At 39.6% G+C, this 12,627-nt stretch overlaps 1 protein-coding gene across 1 annotated transcript in view; it reads left to right on the top strand.

Annotated features, from left to right (window-relative positions):
* The first annotated feature begins 6,036 nt into the window (after window positions 1–6,036).
* The window catches only part of CD19 (CD19 molecule), a 30,293-nt gene continuing 23,702 nt past the window's right edge, over window positions 6,037–12,627 (top strand). Inside the window, exons 1-5 of the mRNA XM_087713800.1 lie at window positions 6,037–6,139; window positions 6,907–7,155; window positions 7,975–8,121; window positions 9,746–10,042; window positions 11,698–11,787. Of these exons, the coding sequence (XP_087569926.1) occupies window positions 6,037–6,139; window positions 6,907–7,155; window positions 7,975–8,121; window positions 9,746–10,042; window positions 11,698–11,787 (886 nt within the window). The remainder of the gene's footprint in view (window positions 6,140–6,906; window positions 7,156–7,974; window positions 8,122–9,745; window positions 10,043–11,697; window positions 11,788–12,627) is intronic.

Genomic DNA, 12,627 nt, shown 5'->3' with positions numbered 1-12,627 from the left:
AATGGACAGAGAGACTGATAACTCTTCTAATTCAATATATAGGTAGCCCTCGACTTACAGCCACAATTGAGCCCCAAATTTCTTTTGTAAGCAAGTTATTAAGTGTGTTTTACCCCATTTTACAACCTTTGTTGCTACAGTTGTTAAGAAAATCACTACAGCTATTAAGTTAATAACATGATTGTTAAGTGAATCTGGCTTCAACATCGACTTTGCTTGTAAGAAGGTTGCAAAAAGGCATCACACGACCCTGGGACACGGCAACCGTCATAAATATGAATCAGTTGCCAAGCAACTGTAATTTTGTAATTTTGATCACATGACTAAGGGATGCTGCAATGTCATAAGTGTGAAAAATGGTCATAAGGCACTTACAACAAATGATTATAAGTCTGGGGACTACTTGTATAGGGAACTACTAATCTGAAACTGGCTGGGATGACATTTCAAGTAAATAATAATTTATTTAACATGACCCATGGGATACTTCATAATTGGCTGGGCTTGCATAGCACTCTGTCACACACACACACACACACACACACCAAGAACCCTCCAAATATTAAAATTTTATAAACTCTCTAGTTAAGCACAGCCATTAGGGTGTAATTGTCAAAGTTGCATGCTGCTGGCAAATTCTTGAAACTAAAATCCAAATATAAAGAACTAGTTGAAAAATTCTGAACTAGATGTGGCTAGGGAAAATAGCAACCCTAAGCCATAAATCATAATCAAAATCCAAGCAGACTACATTATAACAAAGTATATTGGGTGAATTAGCCAACAGCACTATAGTACAGTAAGCAGTGTATATTTTCCCCTCTGCACAACAATTCTGAATTTTTGAATGTACAGTGTGCAGAAATTCAAAGTTCATATCAAAGGTATTGGATTTCTCTTAATATTTATAACTACAATTGTCAAGTGCTTGTTTTCTGTGTAATAAGATATAACAAACTATGGCTTGTTTGAATCTCATTTTGAAAGGATTGTAACCTTTAACCAGCACCCCACTGTTGATCAAACATCTGGAAAAAAAACAAGAAAAGAAGTTGCCACTTTATAATTCCTCCTCCTAAATAGAGCAGGCAGAGAGAGGTTTCTTTGGAGCTGGTGGCATTGCCAAATTGGCTCTCCCATGCAAAAAAGAAAAGAAAAAGAAAGCTGTTAATTGCTTATTTTTATGAGACAGATTGAAACTACCATATTCAGTTAGAAAATGCAAATCACACTATATGGGCAGAAGTAAATCTGCCTCTGCCAGGAGCAAAATGTACTTTGGGTATTTCCAGATACAAAATTATTAGCAGTATCATTCAAGAAAGATTTCCAAAAACAGGAAGTCCTAGTGTGAGGTTTTTCAAGTACAAATAAGAACACATGCTATACATGCCTCATTTGGGAGCAGGCCATATGGAATCACAGATGGAATAATAGCAATTGCATAATGCAGGATACTTATGGTGGGCAACTGCTGTCTAGACAACACAATTGCAAGATCAACAAAATAATCCTTGAGCACAAATTGTAATTCATTTGACAAGCACAAGACTGGAGCAACTCTTGGTAAGATCAAACTTGGAATATTGTGTCCAGTTTTGATCGCCACGATATAAAGAAGATGGCAAGACTCTGGAAAGAGTTCAGAGAACAGCAACAAAGATGATTAGAAGAACGGTTGCAGGAATTTGATATGTCTAGTTTAATGAAAAGAAGGACTAGGAGTGACATGATAGCACTGTTCTAATACTAAGAGTGTCAACTCTCAAAACAACTCTGGCTGAAGCCATATTTTCTTGCTTAATTTTTTAGTTGCCACACTTATGGGGGGAGAGGGGGACTTATGGAGTGTAGAAAGTTTTCCTCCAATGTGCCAGACATAACAATGATAAGCTCCTGAGAACCAAGGCCAAATCAACATACCCTAGCAACAGCAGGAGGGAGTGCAGAGAGGTTCATCACTGGCTTGTTTGGCTAATGTGAAGGTGGACAATATCTATTCTTTAATTATACCTAAAATGCGGGAATTATTCAGTGTTGGTTTCACATCTGACCATGTGTAAGGACTTGCCTCTCCTCTCTCCTCAAGAAAGCAGAACTCTTGAAACAGGCATTATTTCAAAAGGAAACTTATTGAGAGAAAGTGATAGCAAGACAAAGACGGCAGAATCTGAGGATTCCTGCGAATAAGCGATAGAAACCCCTCCCTTCAGTCTGGAGCAGGGCAAGCCAATCCACAGATGCAAAGAAGTTCAACCGCGGGCTGAAACAGATGGCCCTCTAACCATTCCTTCCCCCCCCTTACATTCCTAGGAAGGTAAATCAAAATACAAGAGAGGCATACTATAGGAAAAAGGTTATAAAGTGAGGGATGCATCCAGGACTTCCCCACGAGAATATGGGGTGTCCCGGTAGGGTTCTATGAAACCTGACACCATGCTGATGTGATGTACCCAATAAATAGGATTTTTGAGGAAGCCAAGGCCTCAGAATCTTGAATTGATTGGGAGCATTACTCGGAGCCATGACAAAGAGACTACTATAAAGAAGAGGGGGTAAACCTGTTCTCCAAAGCACCTGAAGGCAGAACAAAAAGCAATGGATGGGAACTATCTGTCAAGAGCCGAGGTGGTGCAGTGGTTAGAGTGCAGTACTGCAGGCTACTTCAGCTGACTGCAGTTCTGCAGTTCGGCTGTTCAAATCTCACCGGCTCAAGGTTGACTCAGCCTTCCATCCTTCCGAGGTGGGTAAAATGAGGACCCGGATTGTTGTTGGGGGCAATATGCTGACTCTGTAAACCGCTTAGAGAGGGCTGAAAGCCCTATGAAGCGGTATAGAAGTCTAACTGCTATTGCTATTGCTATTGCTAATCAAGAGAGAACCTACGTAGAAATAATGAGAAATTTTCTGCAGAACAATTAGCAGTGGAAAGGTTTGCCTCCAGAAGTTGTTGGTGCTCTATCACTGGAAGCCTTTAAGAAGAGACTGGACAACAGTTTGAAATGGCACAGGATCTCCTGCTTGAGCAGGGGGTTGGACTAGAAGACCTCCAAGGTCTCTTTCAAATCTGTTATTCTGTTATGCCTCAGCTAAAATAAGAAGGGAAGATTAAAAAAAAAACAAGATCATCCTATGGAATCCTAGGCATCCATATGTGTGTGTGTGTGTGTGTGTGTTTGTGTGTGTGTAGACGGATTTATGATGAAACCTACCTTGCAATGCAAACTTATTCTTACACACCATACATATGTTGCACATGATGCAAGTATGTTTGTTTGTTCACAGTATACTATATTATATTTGTTTGCCACCCATCTCACACAATATAAAATGGTGGTGCTTGTATGTGACATCAGAAAGCACATTTTGGTGACATGATGGTTAGGAACGATACCAATGTATGGAAAGGATTGTTAGTTTTCCTCCTTGGCAACACACTGATGTGGCTGCCTATTTTGCAGCTCAGCTGAATCTTGGGTTGAAATTTCCTGTGTCGTGGTTAATTTCAGCATCAGTTGCTGGCTGTTAGAGCTCTGCCCACACATCCATCATTGGCTCCAGCTGCAAAACATTTTTGAAAACCACAGCAGCCCCTCCACAAACCATCACCATGGGATGACTGATTAACATTAGCAGGATGCCTGCAAAAATTCACTGAATCTCCTGGGCCAGGAGCAGCCCTTCTTGCCTGTTGGCTGAAATAAGGCTTTCTGGCATGAGTCAGAAAGGGATGCTGGAAGCTATTTTCCCATTGGCTGGAAAACCTATCAATACCTGCATGTCCCAAAGGTGCTTTTTCAAGAGGCAACTGGACTTGGTTTTTCTTTGAAGACGTTTCACTTCTCATCCAAGAAGCTTCTTCAGCTCTGACTGGATGGTGGGGAATGGAAGGATTTATACTCCTTGCAGATGGCTGGTCATTTGCATTCTTTTAGCGAAATGTTAGTGAGTTGGACTTTTATATGTGTCATCACAGTCACCTGAGTGGTGCAAATGGGTGTGGATCCTTCTTGGAAATATTGAAAGGACTCTAGATTGGAGATAGATGATGTCATATTCCTCTCCCTCTGTTAAGAAAAGGCTGCTCATCTATGTCAAAATTGAACAGCTTTCTCTCAACAGAGGGAGAGGGATACAGCTTCATCTTTCTCCAATCTGCAACATAGTCATTTCAAAATGATTGACTAAAGTAGGAGTCTCCAAAGTGGTCAATATCACCCCCCTGGCCCTTGGGTTGATTGGGCTAGCCATTGTTGTTATTATGCAAAGTACTTTTAGTTAAAGTAGTATTTATTAAATTATTTTCAGATAGTAAATGTTTGGAGTTGAGGAACAATCTTAAACTTCATGAGGGGATCTCTGAGGTAAAGAGTTTGGGGATCCTTGGGCCAGAGGAAATGTAAATTTAGGGTACATTTTAACAAATTGTTATTAATTATGAGTATCCTGGTTCTTTTCCTAACATTCATCTTTTCAGTATCCAACCCATACTACATGAGTCAAAACAACACACACACACACCAGTAACAAGGATTTCTGCACAATTCCCTCATATCACTGCACTCTCCATATTGTCTCTCTCTCTCTTCTTGTCTCTGTCTCTGTCTCTCTCTGTCTTTGTCTGGCTGGGGGATGACTAGAATTATAGTCTAAATATTTCAAGGCCCCATTTGGGAAGTTTGCTCAAAATGTTATGTATTGTCTCTCTCCTCTCTGTCTCTCTCTCTTGTCTGTCTCTGTCTCTCTCTGTCTCTCTCTCTCTCTCTCGTCTCTCTCTCCCTCGTCTCTCTCTCTCTCTCTCTGTTTCTCTCTCTCTCTGTTTCTCTCTCTCTGTATCTGTCTATCTCTGTGTCTGTCTGTCTGTCTGTCTGTCTGTCTGTCTCTCTCTCTCTCTCTCTCTCTCTCTCTCTCTATCTATCTATCTATCTATCTATCTATCTATCTATCACATCTATATCTGATTCAGAGGTGGGTTGCTACCAGTTTTACTACCTGTTCGCTTTGTGTGTGCTTTGCAATTCAATGTACAATTGTGTACAAACAGTGAACAATTTACAGTGAATTGCGCATGCACGCGCACTACTAAACAACATGCTGGCAATGGCCATGGCAACCAGGGAACCGGTTCGTGGACATGGCCAGCCTGGATCGCTATTGGTTTAGCAACCCAGACCAAAATACCACTACCAGTTTGGCTGAACCGGGCCGAATTGGGAGCAACCCACCTCTGATTTGATTTCCTTGAAGGGTGAGTACCATCAAATGGATTCTACCTGGTTTTAAAACTGTTTCTCAACCTTGGCCATTTACCTTTTGTATGTGCTTTAAAGCCCAGAATTTCACAGCCAGAATGGTCAATGATGAGGATTATGGGAATTCATACAGTTGGAAATTGGCAAAGTTGGAAATGCTGCCTTAAAATATTGTCCTAGCATGTCCCTAAAATTCCTATCGCTGCAATGACTATCATGATTATAAACAAAGAAACTAATATTTTGGGGAAAAACATTCGGAGTAAAAATTAGTATATGCTTATAATTACGGTAATAGTTAGCCCACCAAATACAGTCATGGTGTGCAACCTTAATAAAGATTTCTGTTTCGATTTGACCTCTGTTTTAGAGAACCCAACTGAAGCTGCAATGCCCCAATTTTCTCAAGGTTTATTTAAAAATCAACGTTTCCCCCAAGGAAGAAAAAAAAACCAAGAGAAGAAATGCACAGGCCTGGGAACTCAGACCCATAGTTCCTAAAGAGACCACTGTGGCTTGTTTGAATGTAGAAAAGATGTTAAATACAGAAGGACACTTTGCATAGACATTAGACACTGAAGTTTACACTCTCAATTACTATGCGCTTTGTGGAATTATTTCTCTGCTTTTTCGCTTCTCCCTTGGGGCAACCATTCAGCTCCCAGGGGAGTTTAATGTAGAATTCACGCTTCAGAGCAGTCTCTTTTGCTAAAATTGTTGCTGGTGTGACCGCTTCTTTAGGTTTGTTTGAGCCTTGTTTGCTTTAGCTAGCAGGGAGGAGGCAATGGCACCCGTTCTATGCTACTTGCTTCTCCTATTGTTCTCCTACCACTGGACAGCAACCACTGAAACATCCAACGAAATCGTGCAAGTGATCCAGGTCACAGGTGGGTCTTGTAGATGGTTGAAAACTGGAAGCTTAGTTGATAACAGATTTCAGATTAACAGGTAGGTATATTTTTGGGAAAGTCAACAGTGTAGAAGTAAAACTTTAGAGAAATAATGTGTGTCCTTCTTCCATCATGGTCAGTCTCAAACATCTGATGCTTGAGATTTAAAAAAAGCTAGGTTTGTTTGCATTTCTTATCACTCCCCATATCTTTTTTCCTGTCATGTCATGTATTTCAGGTTGTAGGTCTTTTTTTTTTTTTAAGTGCAATATATAGACAATATTCAGTAAGTATTATTTTAGCCCATTTTCAGAAAAAAATGAAGATCTGAAATTCAGTTTTGGAAACCATCAGGTACTATTAAACTTAAGGATAAAAAAAACAAACCCAGCATTGGTTTAGATATTGCTTATTAATTTTTAAAAGTTATGCAAATTGCTCCATTTGTCATTTGATCCTTATTCTTAACTTGCTGTGTTAATTTAATCTATTTTAAGAATTTCCTTTTTAAAAAATGTGGTTATATTTTAAATAGTTTTAGAACTGAATTCTTTTTGATAAACTTAACTGAAAAAAATCCTTTTTAAATTGGTATTAGCAATGGTACTAGAAATTCTTTAAAGGTTATTATTGTTTTGCTTTGTTTCGAAAGTATTTATTTGACTTGTTCAGCACTTCCATGTGATGAAGAATTAAATACTAAAAAAAAAAAAAATGCTCCTAGAAAGAAAGGAAAGTTTTAATAACTATATCTCACGTTCCAGAATCCCAGAAAGTTTCTTTGCCCTGCAATCTGGATCACACCCGGACTTCAAGTGATTTAGATCTGATCTGGCTTGGTCCAAAAAGGAATGAATTGCTGTATGTAAATGTGGGGTACCACCATCCTGAGGCAAGACTTAATGCTACGTGGGGCTTGTCGATCTACAGAAATGTTGTGCAAAATACCACTTGGTTTACCTGTAATTGGAATGGGCAGTCAGGAAACCGCCATGTGCTTCCAAACAGAACCAGTAAGTGTTGTAATAATGAAAACTTGTTATAGCATTGACTGCTCTCCATAGCTCCCTCCATCCCTCACTTCGAACGTCCACCATCCCTAGCCACATTGACCCTGGTGTCTGAGGGATGACTAGAATTATAGTCTAAATATGTCAAGGCCCCATTTGGGAAGTTTGCTCAAAATGTTATGTATTGTTGATGATGTATACATCCAGGATGAAAAGAATCTAGGTAGGACAGTGTAACAGTATTGCCTTCAAATTAGTCATGGATGTCCAGAAAAAAAGGCAGATATCCTACTAGAGAAGAAACAAGAGAAAGAAGACCCAACAGGAAATGCTAGTTACGTTGATTAACCCAGACCAAGGAGACCCAGGTTAAATTCTTCCCTCAGCCAAAGAATCTAGCTAAGCTGTCTTGGGGCTGATTAGTCTCTCTCTTCTTACCCAATCCAGCCCAATCTCCCAGGGTTTATTTTAATGGGAAAAACTTGAATATCTGTACAGCAGATGCAGCTTTCCTGGAAGAAAGGTATATTTAACAATAAACAAATGGAAGAAGAATAGCTGTAATAATTGCTTAGATGGTATCACTGTTATGGCCAATATCAGGCACACACAAAAAAAGAGTGGACCAAGTAAATAACAACAACAGCATCTGCCTATCCCAGGTCTTTAGGAAGGGATTGATAGATGGATAAAATGCCAAATCCAATCTAAACGTCTAGCTAATTGTGCAATGAAGCATAATAATAATTCATAATAATAATTCATTTATATGCCACCCATCTTCAATGACTCTGGATGGTTTACTTGAAGCTATTTTTCCAGGTGGAAAAAATGACTATGTTGACCCTGATAACATCCAAGAGAAAATGAAAGCATATGAGAAAGAAGGCTCTGAAGATAGTAGTGGTAATTTTTCAGATGGAAACAGCTCTTTCCCTTATATCAGCCACAAGGAATCAGAACGACACCGTGAGTTGATCAGAGTTGCTTCTTTATTATTGCCTTGCTAATTACAAGGGAACAGCCAGAGGAAGTCTTCAGGAATTCCAAGGTAGGGTGATGGTGGTGGGTCTCCGTGGATTCCTTCTCTGCAAGAACTCCAAGCTTTTCACTCCTTCCCCACACCCTAGCATAAGATTTCAGGTCAAATCAGAGCTCATTTTTCATTGGGGAACAGGGTGGATAATTTTTCTATTACCACATGGCTAAGGCGATGACTAAAATGAGTCGGGAAGAAGTATAAATTTGTATGGGGTTGGAAAGAGTGTGAGTAAAAGGATTTTACATGAATTCACATTTGGTAGGATGTAAGTTGTAATCCATCTATCTAGTTCAGGGGTGTCAAACTCAAGGCCTGGGGTGGGGGACGGATCCGGCCTGTGCGGTGCTTTGAACTGGCTCACAGGGCCGCCTTGAAAAGAGCAAAGGACTGGCCCTCAGTGCAATGGTGGGTTCCGGATCTTGTTGCAATGGTACGGTGCAATGGGTCCACCACATGCATGTGCGCATGCGAACTTACCGCCCGCAATGCTCCGCAACACTCCAGCTGCTTGGCAGAGCATTGCGCAGGTGCCATATGTTCTGTGCGCGTAAGCCCTGATCAGCTCAAATACAGGTAAGGAGGGGTGGTGGGCTCTCCAGAGCACCATACTGGAACAGTATCTGGTGCTCCCAGCAGGCACCGGTACGCCTGTACCGGGGCGTACCGGTTGCATTCCACCACTGCCACAGTGCCTCTGCCAGCGAAAACAAAGCTCGGGAGGGCTGCATGCGGTCCTCCCGAGCTCCATTTTCACTGGCAGAGGATTACAGGAGGCCGTCGCAGCTGAAAACAGAGCTCAGAAGCCCATTTTTGCTGGCTGAGCGTTCGGGCTACCACAGGCGCCCACAACATGAGTAGCATTGAGCTGGACATGCCCATCCTGGCTAGGCCACCAAGCTCCCCAAGGTCAAACACAATCCTGATATGGCCCTCAGTGAAATTGACACCCCTGATTTAGGTGATGGGTGCCTCCCCCACAACCAATATTTTTTAGTTGTGCTGGATTATAGTTTCCATTATCTGTAACATTAATTGATAGGAATTGTATTTAAGCAGATGAATGGAAGGTAAGAAGATGGAAGACGATTCCTATAATTACTAAAGAGTGATAAGCAATGAGCAGGAATTGAATAGCAAATAGTATCTGTGAGTAGAATTGAGAATGAGGAGAAAGTGAGTGAGGAGAAATAAACTGTCATAGCTCAGATTGCAAACATCCGCATAATCAAATTCAGTAGATGGTGATAATTTTCAGCCTGTCCTGTAATGGGATCCACATTTTTATTGCAAAAATAAAATATTCCTAATGTCTGACTGTTAACATGAAGGTGACAGGCGACACATACAACTACCATGGAATGAACCTTACAATTATTTTAATTTCATTTTTAAAAAAATTTCAAAACAGAATCATTACTCTTTAATTTTCTGAGCTATCTGAAGTATAGCCAAAATGCATCGAGAATTTAAAATGCCTTCAAGTTTCATAACTGGAATTAATGTAAAATTGCGCTTCAGTTCAACTTATTATTACTAACTTTTCTTCCGTAGAACCCCAGGGAGACCTGCCTCATTCAGCAATGGATCCCGAATATTTTTCCTGTGATGCCCCAGTACATAGAAATTGGACAAAGGGGACACTGCTCTGGATTCAGCATGATTCACTACATCAAAATATAGTGCTGATTAATATGACAATACGCCGTTCCATTCGCTACTCACTGACTATGAATGCTGGTGTTGTTTCTTTGATCCTTCCAAAAGTAACCCTTGAAGATGCTGGGAACTATTCCTGCCAGTGGAAAAATCAGACACGCTATTTTCAGCTAGAGGTGATAGCAAAGACAGGTGAGGCTTTAAGTAAACTGGTGGGAAGGGAATGCTGTGTTTGGATATAAGTTAGTATAAACTTAAAAATGCTATCAGGTTTATAAAATCCAAATCTATTATTTCTGATGTTTTTTTTTAAAAAAAAATTGTATTTTTTTTGAAAAACTCATTAACAAATAATTTCTAGAAACTATAACGTAGAACCGTGTTTCTCAATCTTTTTTTTTAAATCTGTGGCCCACTTCCAACCTTGTTTTTCTCCTGTGGTGCTACCACCCATCCTCTCACTCTTGTGCCATTACTGGATAAAAAACACAGGACAGTAATTGGTGTGTTTACTGGCATCAATAAGGCAATATGTGCAATAGAATATACTTTGCATTTTTGTGGCCGCTTAGCGAATGTTATGGCTCCCAGTTACATATTTTTCACTACTGGCACTTTTGACATATCCTGAGATCCTGAGCGGTCCATATGTCCTCTATTTGAAAATGGATGATCTACATCTAAACCAGTGGTTCCCAACATGGGGCCCATGCCCCATAGGGGGGGCAATTTGATTTTTAATGGGGGCAATTTGAACCTTTAAAAACCAAGTTAATGGTCTTTTAGGCTTTCTCCGTGTGAGTAGCGTTCACTTTATGAGTAAAGTAAGAATTATATGTCAGAGTGGGGAGGTGGGTGGGGATAATCAGGATTTTAGAGATGCTTAGGTGGGGCATGGCCAAAAGAAGTTTGGGAACCCATGACAATAGATGATTATGCGTGATCTATATGATAAAAAAAAAATCCAAATGGCAGTCCATAGACCAGAGTGGTACAACTCTACAGGAAGGCTAATATTATTTCATTGAGAATCTTGCAAGTCTCATTTTATTTCTCCCACCCCCTTGATTATTATACTCAAGTGAATTAGGAAGGTATCTGTCTGAGCAGCTTCCAAAATGTTATCTCGCTTTGGACTTTAAAAATGCTTCAACCTTTTTGCCTAGGAAACAGTTCCTGCAAATTTCTGTCTACGTCATTTTCCTTACACCATAAACCAGTGTTTCTCAACCTGGGGAATTCTGGGAATTGAAGTCTACACATCTTAAAGTTGTCAAGATTGAGAAACACTGCTCTCTATACAGTAACCTAGTCACAGTTTTCAATTAACACCATAAATACATTTGTTGCCTTGTCGTGCAGACACGTAACAATCTATGAATGACACTGTAACTGGAACCGGTATTCTGTGCTCGGATTTTTCATTAGCATCTAAAATTTCCTCAGGTGTGAAAAGAGCGAGAACAGCCTGTAAGCCTAACATCCAGACCCAAAGACAGGAAACTTTGTTTTAAAAATTAAAATCTGAAATGCTTAGTGCCTAATGTTTATTTATACTGTGCAAAATAAAAACATGCTAAAAAATTTGATGGGAAACTGATTCAACCAGTTTTTTTTTTTTAAAGCACCGCTTATATTTAATACAAGTGCTTATTAAAAGCTAGAAATAGCATAGCAGGCACTGTCTTAGAAGACACATCTTCTTTTCTTCTTTCAAATAGAGGGAATAAAAACTGATTTATCATTAAATACAATAAATATTTGTATTTATTTGTTGCAGTTGTTATTTAATCGTTGATAAGGCCTAATCACATCTTTTTCTTCCTTCTCCTCCATCCCGATCAAAGTTGTTTTGCATTGGATAATTTGGTCTGTAGCAACGGGATATATGATTATTTGCCTTGGCTCTGTTTTTTGCTTTCTAAGGCTCCGGCAAGGTACGTATCTTTACATTCAGAAGCTTAATGAGAGAAACGTATGGACAAATATTTTCTGTAATTTATTAAAACTAATAGTTTAATACAGGTAGACAATTGAGCCTAAACATTCTCTTGCTAAGTAAGACATTTGTTAACTGAGTTTTGCCCCATTTTATGACCTTTCCTGCCACAATTTTTAAGTGAATCAATGCAGTTGTTAAATTAGTAATATGGTTTGTAAGTGAGTCTGGCTTCCCCATTGATTTTGCTTATCAGAAAATCACAAAAGGGGATCACAAGATCTCCGGACATTGCAACTGTCATAAGTATGCGTCAGTTGATAACATCTGAATTTTGACCATGTGACTATGGGGATATTGTCATGGTTGTACGTGTGGAAAACAGCCATAACTCACTTTTTAAAAGGATGTTGTAACTTCAAATATTAAATGAACTATTTTAAATCGAGGACTACCTGTAGATTAAATCTAATCCTTTCAATACAAATAGTGACAATATTTCTTTCCATTTGGTTAAAGGGAATCCTTGATTTACGACCACAATTGGGGCCAGAATTTTCATTTTTAAGCAAAGCAGTTGTTAAGTCAATCCCAATTTTACAGACTTTTTTTGCCACAATATTAAGTGCAGTTGTTAAGCGAATCTATTGCTATTAAGTAAATCCAGCTTGCCCCCATTGATTTTGCTTGCCCGAAGCAAGCCGAGACAGTTGCAACTGATGATCACATGATCTCACTACAATCAATGCAAATTTATGCTAGTTACCAAGTGCCTGGATTTTGATCACATGACCTTGGGGACACTGCAATGGTCAGAAGTGCAAGGACTCAAGTCATA

The sequence above is a fragment of the Thamnophis sirtalis genome, unplaced genomic scaffold (assembly GCF_051295495.1).
Source record: "Thamnophis sirtalis isolate CommonGarterSnake01/CBP01778 unplaced genomic scaffold, rThaSir2_p1.2 scaffold_4, whole genome shotgun sequence".
In the NCBI taxonomy this organism is placed as follows: Eukaryota; Metazoa; Chordata; class Lepidosauria; order Squamata; family Natricidae; genus Thamnophis; species Thamnophis sirtalis.
The sequence above is the reverse complement of the archived record's forward strand: the minus strand, read 5'-3'. Positions and strand labels throughout refer to the sequence as shown.